We start from the raw sequence: 14,790 nt of genomic DNA on the forward strand, positions 1-14,790 counted from the left end.
AAAAAAAAAAAAAAAAAAAAAAAGAAAGAAAGAAATGTCAGAAAAAGAACAAGAACAGCTGAACTTCATTTGGGTTTCATCAAACGAAGAACTCCTATGAGTTCGAATGTGGTGTTTAAATGCGAACACAACCACACCCCCAGTTTTAAGCGGGTTGCGGCTTTATTACATTATTTTATCGTTCCTCCTCAAAGATCTCGGTTTGCTTTTCAAGCGAAGTTCGACTATGGTTTTAGGTCAATATCAAATATTAATGTTATCTAATATTTTGTTATAGTTCCACCATGGCACTTTGCCGTTGTCGTGAAGACTTTTAACACCTATAATAGTAATTTCGCATAACCCACACACTACCCACGTGGGCCCATATGTAAATCGACTCACTTATCGTGAGGTTTGCGCATTACTGCGAGAGTTTCCCCCACATCCCACAGTTTGTGGTAGAAGCGCAAGAATACAAGCTGGATTGTTGTCTTCTTCCGCCTTTTTACTGTTTTTGTTCATCCAGTGTTTGAGTGTCATATGTGTGTGTTGTGCCATGTTCTGCTGTTTGTCCCTTTAGGGATTGCCTGGTCTCCCTACGCTGGCTGCTTTGCACAGCAATCAGATCCTGACTGTCAAGGTTTGTCTGTGGTGGTGCTGCCTCGCTGCTGGGTCCGACCCCCTCTGAAGCACACACTGGCCGCTTCCCTTAAAGTGTGATGATTGAGTATTTACCAGCCAAAACCCTGTCAATTGTTTTCCTCTCTGCCCTGCTGTTGCTAGCAGGCTCTCGCTTAACATAGCTCTGCTCCTTTTTACATCCCAGATCCTCCGCTGAGAGCAAAGGTGGCCTTTTACAGCCTTGTAATATGAAGTTAACTGGAACAGACTCTGTATCCTGAAACCAAGACATGGTTTGGCTCATGTCCATTGACACTGAAATGAATGGAAGGAGCTCTAAAGGGAATACTCAATTATGACCAAAAGTGGCAAATTGTTTTTTTTTTTTTTTTTATAGCTCATGCTCATGGTTCACCACACAGCCTCCTAACAACCAATTTGGCCTTTATAATTGTTTCATCGATGGCAACGCCGATGGGCGCGAGCAGAATAATGCAAGCATTGACAGACGGAAGGTATAAAATCAACCTCAGCCCAGAAGGTTGACCCATGCTGGTTTCAGTGTGTGTAGCTCACAGGGTTTGACTTGGCAGCAGGCACGATGATGATGGCGGTGCTTTCACAGACAAGGAGCGATTCCCATTTTTCCAAGGGGCGGGGGGCGGGAGGGGGGGGACTGTGAACCCACTTCACACTCCAGAGGTGGTAATTAGGGGCTCCAGCTCCAAAATGCAACCCCAGACTTCCGCAGCAAGTCACCTCGGTGTTGGAAAAGTGTGGATTCCCCTCCATCTGTGAAGGCGCTGTTTTTTTGGGGGGGGTTTCGTGAACATGGGACTCCCTAACAAAAATCTGTTTCTCTTTGCATTTGGCTTCTCATCCTCCTCCTCCTCCTGCTGCTTCTTCTTCTGGGACCTTCTCCTCCTTCAACCTTCTCTCACCTCTGAACTCCGACTTCTTGACCTCACACACCTGCTCAGATGGTCTTCCCAAAGATCAATCATGGCTTTCTTTCCGCTGACCAGCAGCTCATAAAGCGTCGGCTCATTAAGGTAGTGGGTGTGTCCCTCTCTCTTGTCTCTTTGTCTACTGTGCCAAAGTGTCACCGATTCACTTCTCTCTGTCTAGAGCATGCCAGCCTGTAGATTCTGTCATATGCACCCTCATGCTCCCTTCTGTTCCTGCAAAAGCTAATAAGAAAATGTCCTAATAGATGCTTGGTAAAGTGAAACGAATTACTGTCTTGGCATTAATAAAAAGGAATTTCCCCCGCAAGTTAAATTGCTGGATATTTTCTCAGAATTTCTCCTAATTGAGTAAAATTATGGACCACACATTTTCAGTATTTCTCTCTTGATTATTGAAACCCTTCGCTGACAAATGTGACCTTTTTCCAGACTGTGCTTAAATGCGCAGTCCACTTAAGATTGCATGCATCTCAAGTAAGTTGAGCAAACTTTAAACCATTACGTTAAATCTCCTCGTTGTTGTTTTATGCTAGCTCCAAAATGCAATCTTTCCTCCTAATTACGAATGGAGGTGGGCCATAGCCACCCACGAGATCATTACACCATTTCCTTTGTCATCATTTAACTGCAGTTGCTTCTGTCTTGGTTGATCCAACAATATCACATAGGACTGATGTGGAAATGTACTCTTTTTGTCATACAGGGAGATCAAGGCCAGGCAGGACCACCCGGGCCTCCAGGCCCACCTGGCCCTCCAGGACCAAGGGGCCCTCCAGGGGACACTGGAAAGGATGGACCCAGAGGTTTGCCGGGTCTACCAGTGAGTATTGGGTTTTGATAAGACGAGAAGCTTGACAAACTTGAACTAAATGCAGTTTTGCAACCCTAACTGACCCCCTTTCTTTAAAATTATTTAAGTTGGAGGACAAGACTTTCCAAAGACCTTTTAGATGTAAAGGGTAGAGAAATAATGGCAAGATTTTTTTTTTTCAGGATATACTTGCAATTTAAGGACTATATAAGACTTTCTCCATTAAAGTACTTTTACAAATACAAAATCCACTGTAAACTGTTGTAATATTTACTCCAATTTATCACTTTTGGTGTCTTTGGTGATTATCCATGTTGATGTCATTGATAAATGTGGAAAAAAAAAATTGGCACCGCGTCTTTACATACAAGGAATGAGTTACGGGTCTTCTTAAAGGAACTGCTAGGATTTGGTCACTGGTGTCCGAGTGGCTCTGTTATTTCTGGAATTACATTATGTTACTTCAGCATCCTCCGTTCTGAATTTCAACACCTGCTAACAATGTACGAAAAGCTTCAAAATACACGTCTTTTTTTATTGCAGTATCAGAATCTCAGAGTGAAAATATTGGGAAAAAAAAACTAATTATACTTATTTAGTGTGAGAAGAAAACAGATGTTCATAAATATTCACTATCTGCGCTGGACCCTTTCTAGTCTGGGGACTGAGATGGCCTTGAAAACATTGATTTTGTGTCTGGTGAACCGTTCTTGTGCTGATTTGGCCAGATGTTTGTGATTATTATCCAGTTGTTTTGTGTTTTCTGGCAGAGGTCTCCCAGTATTTTAAAGAGAACAAAATTCCTAGGACCGTTGGAGCAACTCGCAGCATCTCATTTTCTCCACCTTATTTAAGAGTGGGCATGAAGAGCTTTATCACCAGTTCATTCCTTCGTTTCACGCCACATGGAGTGTCTGGCAGAAGAAAGGACAATCTCAGGCCTAGTTTACACAGAATTAGGCTTTTTTTATTGAAGCCGAAACATTTTTGTTGTGATCCAACTGCTCATTTACACGTCAACAGTGATTGGAGTCTCTGACACTGGCACTTTTGCACAGACAGATGTCAGTAAAAAAAAAAAAAAAGTATGCTACCTACTTTTATATATATGTTTTAGATGAGCACTAAAGTCCCCCAGCGCCACACTGTGCCCTAGCATGACGACTCCAGTGGACTCAAGGTGTCCCGGTACCGTCCTCTAAGCGGTGAGGAAGTGCCATCTAAACATGGAACTGTTCCCCAATCAACATCCGAAAATACCAGCAGTTTCCAGACAGCGGTCTCGTATAAACAAAGCCTTCGTCTCATCTAATCATAGGACTTGGTTCCAATTAAAACTCCAGCGGAGATTAGCAAATTACACATGTTTAAGTTTTTATGGAAACTCTCTTTTGTGGAATGCTTTTGAAACGAGTGGCTGGCATTAAGATAACATCTAAATGAATGCTATCTGACCTCGTGAGCCTAAGATACCGCTCGTTGCTGCAGCTTTGTAACAGTGAGCGTTTGAGATTTTCTTTTTTGCTTCTGTCTGTGCATGGCGGCAAAGTAAGTTCGGGACCTTGTCTATCCTCATCGGTCAAAGTTCAATCCATCCATCCGTCTGTCTTGTATGCATGCTTATCAAGGGGGTGCTTGTGCCTGTCTCCAGAGGTCATAGGGAAAGAGCCAGGGCACACCCTGGACAGGTCACAGGTCCACCACAGGGCAATGCAGAGACGCGCAGGACAAGCAACCATCGCACACACACAAGGACAATTTAGAGAGACCAGTGAACCTAGGTTATGTTGCTGCACTACATGATGAAATTACTCATTATCGAGGCTTCTTGCACAGCATGGAAGGTAATTATATATTATTTTGCAGCAACTTCCAAATTATTTATGCTTCTTCAAAATGAATTATGTTCCTAAATAACTGAAACTACCTTATATTTGTACACAAACACACACCTTAGTGTCAGAGTAGGAATAGATTAATTGGTAAAAAACGGGGTTTCTTGCATGAGCCACTAAAATGTCTTTGGGTCTACAAAAATTGTCAACTTGTCTTTTTCCTCTTGTAGTCTCATCTAATTTGACTTGACCTAGTACTCAGAGGGGGAAAAAAATGCCAGTGGAAACCTTTTTAATGAAGAGTGGAAGAACTGTTTGGCCTTTTTTCTTTTTTCTTTTTTTCCCCCTCAAATATTTATAGATAAAAAAAAAAAATCCCCTTGGGGGAATAGTTTTATTATTACACGGATTTATGTTGGCTCAAATATCTCTGTTTGCAACATAACGTTTTTCATTTCTTCATGCCCGCCACTGGCTTTTTTGCTAATTTACGTGAACCGGGAGAGAAAAAAGGAACAGAAAAAAAAAAAATCTTGTCAGTTATTTTCAGCCATAAAACCTTCTGCAGGCTCCAGCTGATCTTTATTGTGTTGGCAGGAATCTCAGTAGGAGCTCAAATATATTAAGAATTGTTTATGAGGTTATTTCCAACTTTTTTATGGTGATTGTTTTCAGTTCTTCCTGTAGAAGTTGCTAAACTTGTTAAAGTTTTTTTTTTTTTTTGGGGGGGGAGGGGGTTTCCAAGAAGTTACACTTCTCCTCCTAGGTGTCTGTACTTTTCTTTACTTTTAACTGTTGTGAATAACTTAGAAGGAAGGCAATAAGTGCTCTGGATATAAAATTGAATTGACATGTTTCTCAGTGACGTGCTGAAATCTGAAGGAGGTTTGGACCAAAAGCAGAACCCAGAATGAGGTTGTCGGATAGAGACGCGGAACAGGGCAGGTGGTAGAGCAAAACAAAATCCTCCCAGGCAACGTAAATTCTGATTTGTACTATACTATTCTACATATTTACAATCGAGTCCATTTGCATTCACAACTCTATTCAAATAAAATTAAAACTTAATTGATGTGTTTGGATATTTTTAAACAAGCCCACAGTCTTATAATCACTGCCTTTATTTTTTATTATTTTTTTTCTAGGGTGATCCAGGCCAGCCAGGAGAAATTGGACTCATGGTGAGAAATTATTTTACCTTCTAAATTGATTTTTTTTTTTTTTCATACGATTGGTGCAGCACCCTATCTTTGTTAACTTACGAAAGGAGCGCCAGCACTTGGTTTGAAATGTTGTATTTGTTGTAACTGGCCATTCCAGCTCATCCAGAAAAGAGTCATGATGAGGAAGCTCTTCAGCTGTAAGCTCATAATTCAACATCTGATGGGATTGTTGCATTAACTTTAGTAGTGAGGATGAGGAAGCCACTTATTTATCTCAATATCATATCAAGAGCTGCACAAGATTTTTATTGTGGCGTATTTGAATGGATCCGCCATGACGACCAATTTGAGGACATGCTAAGGTTTAGGTTTTATAATCCAGCAACATTTGATGTGTTGAATATCCGTGTGTTCTGAAAAGTGTGATTTTAATATGAAGATGACACTCAACATCTTTGCTTGTAATTCAAGCGCAGAGTGTATTTTTGGTATTTAACAGTTTTCATAGTGGGATCACATGGGTTTGATGTCGATTTTGTTTGCAATTTTTTATTTTTTTATTTTTTATGCAGGGACTTAATGTTAAGGATACGTTTTATGATAACCGATAAAACATTTTCTCTTATGAACCCAAACATATAGGACGAGCCACTAGCCGGCGGACAGCAGGTGGATGCAGCTTGCAGCTAATAAACCTTTTGATTAAAGTCTCCTCTGAAAAGCTACACTGAAAAGGTCAAAGCAAGCTCTGGAAAAAAAAAAAAAAAAAAATCAAAGGAGACCAATTGACTAAAATCACATTGCCGCTGTCGGATTTTTACAGAAGCAGAAACGGGAAACGATCTCCTTTTTATCTAGAAACGCATTACCGATGACCTTTCGCTACACTCGACAATGACTCTCCAATGTTTTTTTTGTTTTTTTGTTTTTTTGGCTCCCAAATGTTTTGTTCCCGTCGCCGCTCACACAGTAGCCGCGGAGGTAGCAAAGTTTCTGTGAGTCATGAGTGTAAAACGGCAAAGTGGAGGGTCCCAGGTGTTCTTCCATAAGCCTGAAGTGCTTTTACAGCTGTTTATGACAGCAACAGCTGGAGTTCCTCTCCAGAATGTCCTCTCATAGAGCTCTGCATAGAAGTAATCGCTTCTCTCTGTGACTCTTTAAATAAAGTACAGCGTTTCATGAGTAAATACGCTGCATGACACTGATATACTTTTAACAAGGGATAAAGTCATCATCTGGTAACAAGCCCCCTTGATCTAAATCAGCAGGAGATCAGCACGAACCAGCTGTTGTTGTTGGGGGACGGGGGCAAATAGATGCGACAGTACATTTACGATGTCAGAAAGTCTGTTTTTTTTTTTTTTTAAGTCAAATCCTGATTGCTTGCTACTGCGTTAGGTCTATGAGTAAAAATGAGATTTTGGATTAGTGGAGATACTCCTGTTGTAGGTTGTGCGCGTTTTCGACTCGAGAGAGAGCATAGAAGCTAACTTGTCACTCAGGAACAAACCTCGCATCCATCCTTAAATCTGAGGAATTATGTGTTCTCAAGCATTTGGAGCTGAGGATTAAAAAGGATCGTCTCCCATTCCTCCCAAGGTTCAAGATTCCACAAACATTTTTTGCCTCCCCCGCAGTGCTCTAGGAGCAAGACACTTAATTTGACATGGCAAACCGTTTTTAATGTAGATGCCCTTGTTAAAGAGGCAAAAGTAGAATCCAGAGTTTTCCAACAGCCTTTTACGACATGTGGTGCTGGTTAGGGGGATTAAACTCTTGTGGTGCAACAAGGAAAAGGAGGAAGAGGACGAGGAGGAGGAGGAGGAGGTGGCAAAACGACAAAGGAGAAAAAAAAATATTTTTAGAACTCAAAGGTTGGAAATGATCAGTGCCACAAACTTTTTTCTGGAGTAAATTAAAAAAGGTGTTCTGCTCTCTGGGAAGGTGGCTTTCAGTCTTTGCAAAAAAGTATTTATTTGGATCGTGACTTTGCTTGGAAAAGATTAAATGAGACTGTAGAGACTCCATCCATAACTGGAACCCCCCCACCCCCTAATTTTCATTGTGGTGTTATTTCCAGTTTAATTCCCCTTTTCATCCTGTATCTTTCCAAAGTTTACCCACATTGCTTGAGTAACTTTTCCAATATGCCTTTTTTTTTTAAGTAAGGACACACTCATTACTTGTTGATGTCTTTAACTACTTTTTTATCTAATGTTCATGCACAGCAAGAGCAGAGATGTTTTGAAATTGCTTGGAAACAAACCAGTGCATCTGGCAAATATTCAGTCAACCACTTTCGGATGTTTGCACAGCCATGTTTAAACTATTCATCGGTGTTTTTATTAACTTGAACCTACAAAAACACAATATTAGTTTTTGAAGCAGACTGTTCTGCGTTTATTGAAACTACAACAACGTATTTAAAAAAGCATTAAAGCAGCTGATTTCATTAAAACTTATTCCCATGTTTGAAAACAAAACTAAATTAATTTCCATGTCTTTAAAGTTTAAACCTGTGGCTTGAAAGTTACACACATACATTTCATCAGGTCGTAATTAGCTACAAATGCGACATTTGTTGAAATAAACATCTGCTGGGTGCAATTTACCACAGTCGCGACGAAAATGTGTCTTGAGATGGAAATGTGAGTTATGGACTATTGGATATCCTGAAATGATGTCCAGAAATGAGTTGAAACTGCCATTTCACGCTTGTTTGGATTTTAAACGGCCTATTAGCGCCGTTTGTTTTTATCCACCCATTCAGACCACAACTTCCTGTCCGTGTTATTCTATTAATTTGAAGCTGAAAACTTTAAGAACCACCGATTTAACATCTTGGACTAACCAAAATATACAGAGTAACTGGCCCTCGCAGCCCTTGGAGAAATCGCAGTCTGCTGTGTTAGCATAACATTTTACCCAGGACTGTCGTCGCATCATCATCAAGCTCTGCAAACTGGAGTCTAATGAAACTTCAAATTTCAAATCTTTGCCTCAGTTTAGGTTGTTTTTTTTTTGTTTGTTTTTTTTTTTTTTCTTAAAACCGCAATCTATTTAGCAGTCACTGCACAATCAGGTCATTACTTCAACTTTCAGGGTAGGTAGACCAAATAGACGATATGATTCTTTTAGCTAGTCGTACCGGTATGACAAGTGTTACTGAAAAGCCTGAGAAAATAAACGCCTTGCAAATAATAGAAGTAATAAAAATCACAGGTTTTAAGTTTCTGTTTTAATATATCACTGTAGTATATAAACCCAAATTCATGACCGTTTTATTACTTACACCCATTGTGATTGATTAAGACAGAAGACAGCTTTCTCAAGCTTAAACCAAGCATCAAAATTGGTAGGACATGCTTGTTGGTGCTAAGCAGGTTGGTGTAAGCATGTTAGAAACTGCTGATCTGCTCTGTGTTTGTACTCACGTCAACTGTCTGGTTTACAGAGAATGAGCAGAGAAAGAGAATATATCCAGTGTTCAACGAATGAATGGAAATGTCCAATAATCGTATAAGAACAAACGGACCGTACAGGTTTGGGGTGACAGGAATCCAAACTGCTTGTTAAAACCAAAATATGGAGAATACCTAATCTGAACGCACACTAACCTTGAAGGAGATGAGGTATAGCAGCAGAATATCACACCTGGTGTCATTCCTTTCTGGGAGGAAGGATAAAATTCACACAGTCTCCCCAAAGTTGGTCAGCGACAGATTGTAAAAGAAATATCGCCTGGTCTAGCCTGTCTCAATTTTAGGTGGTAGAGTCAGAATTTGGCAGTTACAACTTAAAAGCATCAGTCCTGCCTTTTCTCAGTCGATTAAGTTGTTTTTGTTGGTGGAGTTCGGTGGAGGCTTTCTCGGCAGACTTTAGGATTTGTGGAGTTGGGCTCGTTTGTACCAACTAAACATCATTTAAACCGCAATTTAACTGAGTACTATGGCTAACCTTCACGCCTATCTTTCGATGACTATTTCTAGCAGGATAATTCACCATATTATTTTACTTAAATCCTCTCAAACTGCTGTCTTGGTCATGTTAATGAGTTTACTGTACTCACTCTCACCAGATCTCAAACCAGTAAAGCACCTTGGAATGTAGTTGAACGTTTTACATTAAAGATGTGCAGCCAGAAAATCTGATGCAGCTCCAGGAAGATGATGGTCACAGTTGACCAAAATCTTCAAGAAATATTTCAGACACCTTGCTGCACCTAACCCACAAAAAAATTGAGGTAGTTCTATACGCAAAAACAGGTCCGATTTAATACTAACAAGGTGTACAAAATTTCATTCCAGAGGAACGTTAAGACCGACTGAGCCGTGTTTTCAATAGAACCTTTGAGGTGCCCGTATAAGATCAGCCCAAATTTGTTTTCGAGTGCTGCTGGAGTTGAGTGCAGGAAATGACCTGGGGACTTCCTTATTGTTGGTCAATTCCAAACCCATGAATGGACATTCAGGGATTTGTATGTGTGCTCAAACACTCGACTACAGTAGCCATCCTGTTGTAGGTTTTTTGATTGTCCAACGCTGGCGCTAAGGTGTAAAATGTTGAGCGTACACAATGATAACGTATTCCGTCACACAAAGTTTCATTTACCTTAGATTACTGCCACTACTTATCAACGTTTGAGCTTTAGTTCGATTTGAAAAGAGTCCGGACTTCTTTGAGGGCACTTGACTTTCTGGGAAAAAAAAAGTCTTTCCTGCTTCTAGCTTTTGAGTGCTCTCAGATGTAGCCAAGTTAATTAGCACTCAGGCAAGTGGCACATGCTCTCACATTCCTATTGGGTCATAAAGATGTTTACCAAACCCTTCTGAGGTTAGCAAACAAAGGCATTTAAAGGCAAGTATGAGGAAAACCTTTTTTTTTTCTTGGCTGATAGAGTAATGAAAGTTCTTTACTGAGGTTTTTGTTATAGGTGTAGATGGAATTCACAATAAAAGACCCGCCACTGAGCAGCCCTTGCTTGTGTATGTGAGAACTTGCTGCTAACAAGACTTTAAAGGGCAAATGTTGGGGAAAATGTAAATGGGGAAAATGGAATACCTTGAGCTATGTGATGAACGCTTTGCTTCATCAACAAAAACTTAACAAGAAGCGATCCAACAAGCAGCTCCTTCCCAGAAAGCCAATCATTATTAAGTCATATCTTGGCGCCAACGAAACCATGCTTGATTTGCATAGACATTTGCACTGACAGACAAACTTTTCAACTTTAATATGACCTCATTGGGAACTTTTACTTGTAATGCAGGCACACCAGAGTTTTAAGCTCAACAGGGGACCATATCTTTTTGACATTTATATACCATCGATGCAAACAAGAGCTGAAACGCTGCTGCCGAGGAGGGCTCGTAGGGCAGAGGGTCTGTCTGGCCACAAACAAAGCGCCAAATGGCACGGTTTCTCAAATTCAAAGCAAGACGAAAACTGGCTGACAAGGCGCACCGTAGCAGCCAGAACTAAAAGGTGTTAATGAACTGCTTTGATACGGCAAGAATCCAGTCTTCTGTTTCACAACATTTTGTCCACGGAGCTAAGAAGAAGGTTGACGATCTAACGTGGTTTCCAGTTTAATTGCGATCAAAGGCACTATTCCAGATTCATCCATCATCGCTTCGCATCTCAGAAACGAGGCGCCTTTTCCTTTTTTTGCGCTTCCTAACTTTTTGTTTTTATATCTTTGTAAGGCTTTCCAAATATTGGCCCATTTAGGTAATGAACTTGTCTTGGACTGCGCTGGGAGCGTGGGGTGGCCAAGACGACGCACGTTTTCCTTATTGCTTAAATGAACAAAGATGGAGTTTGTCATAAAAGATAAAACCCTAAGAGTCTTAGTTTATCCGTTGTCTCATTTGGGATTCACTTTTAGGGTGCAGCTCCATGACAAGAAAGGCTCAGAGTGAGGCAATTTTCAGCTCTTGCCGGAGAAATTAAACAAGGGGCTGATTGTGATTCAGTTCTGCCTGAAGGGCGTATGCGCACTGCATGAAATCCTCCCATGAGTTTGCCAGGCTCGCTGCTGGCTTTGAGGATTGCATTATTTCATCTGACCAGGACTCCTTTTCTTTTTTCTTGGCTGTATTTTTCTTCCACTCAATCTCTCTCTCTCTTTCTGTCTCTCTGATCTTTTACAGGGACTTGAGGGGCCTCAAGGGCCAAAGGTGAGTTATAGAAAATCACCAACTTTTATTTTAGATCTTGCTTTTTTCTTTCATAGATTAATTGAATGGGTTCAACTGACTTATTTGCAGTGTTTTGGAAATTAAACTTTTTTTTTTTTTGCATTTTTGCAAAAAATTGCAAATATGCATTTTTGCAATTTTGCAATAACCACAAATAATTTTGTGGTTATTGGGACCACAAACTTTATTGGGAATCCTGGGAGAAGCGCATAATTGTAATGCTTAAGTGATGCATCGTTTTTCTTACACTTTCATTATTTTTACAGAACAATTATACAACCATACATCAGTAATGCATAACACAAGTGTTGACAATATGAAGTTTTTCATAAAATAAATATCTTAGCATGACATCTTATGACCTCAGCATCACATCTGTAGACTCATCAGCATACAACCCTAAAATAAGGATACACTTTGGGCGATGATGCATCTTTTTCATAAGAATTGGAGGTGCCCATGCCATATGTAACAATGTTATCATATTTGAGACTGTAATTTTTTTTAGATATATCTGTCTTTTGCTGGCAACAGCCTTGTAGCAGGAAGGCTCTGGGTTCAGAACCCTGCCTGGGGTTTCTCTGCATGGAGTCTGCATGTTCTCCCTGTGTCATGCATTCATCATATGGGTCTTCTCTGGATAGTCTGGTTTTCTGCCTCTGTCCAAAAACATGATACATCCTGTGATGGATGAGCAACCTGACCTGAAGATGTATGAACTTAATGACTGATGGAGATGGGCACAAGGCTCCCTGTAACCATGAAAGGATAATTAGGTGTCGACAAAGGATGGATGGAACTTAATAATTCATCTACAGCATCACCATCTCCTGTGACAAACTTCTCCTGGTTCAATTAGAAAAACAAACAAACAAACAAAAAAAAAACTATGTTCTTCTATAAAGATTTGAGAGCAGGAGAAATACATGTCAACAAACTCTGCCACCTGAAAGCTTTGGGTCTCTGCATCCCCTACAGAGCAAGCCTCTTTGGCTGCTTCTCTAATTAATGCTCTGCTTGCCTGGCTTTCCGGTTTAGGTGGACGACCGTTGTGCTGGCAGGTTTGCTGTTGAGCGATAGTAGTTTCATAGCCAGATGATTAATTGAACATTTCTCTGTGAGGTGTTCAAAGCTTGTGATATTGCTTAGTGATCTAACTCTGCTTTGATCGTCTCCAAGTCGTTCTCCTTAATCTGCCTGAAGTGTTCCTTGGTCTTGATGATGCTGTTTATTCCTATGTCTTCTCCCATCAAATCTCTAAAGAGCTTCACAGAACAGCTAATGAGATTAAATGACACACAGGTGGTCCATCTACTAATCAGGTGTCGGAAAGCAGTTGGTTGCACTATATAGTTTTAAGTGGGAACATAGTGAAAGGGCTAAATCCCAATAAAATTCCAAGTAAATTAAAGTCTGTGGTTGTAACATGTTTAATTGTTCGACACTTTCGAATGGCACTGAGAGTACTTTTCACCCTAAGCCTAGTTCGCATGATTTTGGAATAGTCGGACAATTTTCAAAACCTGAGACCACACACGATTCGATAAAAAACGTCAGATATGACGGGTTTGATTGTGCCGCGTGTGATGTCCAGCCACGTGGCAAGAGTAACACACCACACACGAAGCGATTACACTCCCAAACATTCAGACTCCAGAAAGAAAGTCCAGTTAAACTCCACCATATTTTGAATATAAGGTAAAAGAACATGGCTGACAGTGTAGAAGCAATAGCGATAGTTTGTGGACTTATTTTGAGCGATAAAAGATGTAACAAAAAGAAGAGGCGTTGGATAAAACAGTGGCGACAGCGCGAGCAGCGGCTCTGTTTACTGCAACATGACATGGAGTTGAGTTGTTCTGCTTCTCGTCGTTAACATTTGCTACGCCGTTTAGATTGTTTTCTGTTCTATCGTTTCATTTAGAGTCACCGGTTAACGATGCCCGTTGAAAACAATGGGCACAAAACAATTGGCTCGTCCACCAATTTTAAAATCTTGCCGTGTGAACCAGGCAGTAGCAAATGTTTTGCTAGTCACAACTACAATCTACCTGCAACGCATTTAGCTAGTGTCAGTGTCAAGGCCTGGCTGAATGAATAAACGTATTGTTATAGCCAACTTATGTCAAGTTAATAGCTGAAGTTACCAGGTACATCAACACTGGTAGCATTTTAGCTCCGACTAAATGTTGAATAAACATTCATGTTGTTCCCACATACCATCTCCAATGTCCACCAGACTTGGTTGCGCAACGTCAGCCGTTTGGGATTCTCCTCCGTGCTTGCGTCATCTCGCTTTCTGATTGGCTACCTTTCACATTCACACAGTCCCTAGCTGGAGGACACCACATATGCTGCGGTATCAGGCCAAGGCAATCCAACATGTTGAATACCCCTGAATTTATATCAGAGCGGTCCCGGCGTTCTACCGACTGGACCCGATCAGTCTCAACGCGCCACACACGGCAGGATGATCTGTTAGAATTATCGTAAGCGATAGTCCTAGAATCCCAAACGTTCCAAGATTGTTGAAAGGGGAAAATCAGGACAAAAATAAAAAATCCTGCCTTGTTGAACTAGGCTGCAGGAAACCCGAATTCTGACGTAAACCAAGAGGTATCGTCTTCTGGCTGAAGAATGTTGTTTTTGATTTAATAGTAACTCGATATAAGTCTCATAAGTGACAGTAAAATATGCAGGGTGTTTAACATATTTACCTGGAGTTTGGAGACACGAGAGCCACGGTCAGGTCAAGTAAACAGAAGGAGAAGAGGGCAAGAGAAACAAATGAGAGATGGAGAACAGAGAACCTGGAGTTAAGTGCTGCGATACAGACTGATGTGGGAAACAGATGGAGGCCAAATCCAGCCATCAGGTAGCTGCCAGTGTTTGTTCAGTGTAACCCAATCAGACATTTCCTGTCTGCGCCGTCATCTGTCGACGAGGCGGTAGTGTGTACGTGAAGGGGTCAAAGATGATCCACTGCCGCGTTAATGACTCATAATCCAGCCCCGAGGCTGCTCAATTAGATCTTCTGCTGTTTGGCAAAGAGGCCACATGGAGACCCCGATCAAGTTTCATCACCTCAGTGGCTGTTTGGTTGCCATTAAATGATAAAACACCCGGCATGAGTCATGTTTACTCAGTATTTTTAAGGGGGAAAATAAAGGGGGGGGGGGGGGGAGTTAAAAACATCTTGTTTTTTTTTCC

The 14,790-nt window shown here is 40.9% G+C and overlaps 1 protein-coding gene across 4 annotated transcripts in view; it reads left to right on the forward strand.

Annotated features, from left to right (window-relative positions):
* Positions 1-14,790, forward strand: part of LOC106939310 (collagen alpha-1(XXV) chain-like) — a 51,471-nt gene that overhangs the window by 12,953 nt on the left and 23,728 nt on the right. For 2 of the 4 annotated variants that reach the window (XM_015021674.1, XM_015021672.1), the window contains exons 3-6: positions 1,584-1,655; positions 2,275-2,391; positions 5,363-5,398; positions 11,533-11,559. In XM_015021674.1, the coding sequence (XP_014877160.1) occupies positions 1,584-1,655; positions 2,275-2,391; positions 5,363-5,398; positions 11,533-11,559 (252 nt within the window). The remainder of the gene's footprint in view (positions 1-1,583; positions 1,656-2,274; positions 2,392-5,362; positions 5,399-11,532; positions 11,560-14,790) is intronic. The other 2 variants (XM_015021675.1, XM_015021673.1) reach the window with 1 other exon arrangement.

The sequence above is a fragment of the Poecilia latipinna genome, unplaced genomic scaffold (genome assembly GCF_001443285.1).
Source record: "Poecilia latipinna isolate Pla-1442-1.1 unplaced genomic scaffold, P_latipinna-1.0 Scaffold2826, whole genome shotgun sequence".
NCBI lineage: Eukaryota > Metazoa > Chordata > Actinopteri > Cyprinodontiformes > Poeciliidae > Poecilia > Poecilia latipinna.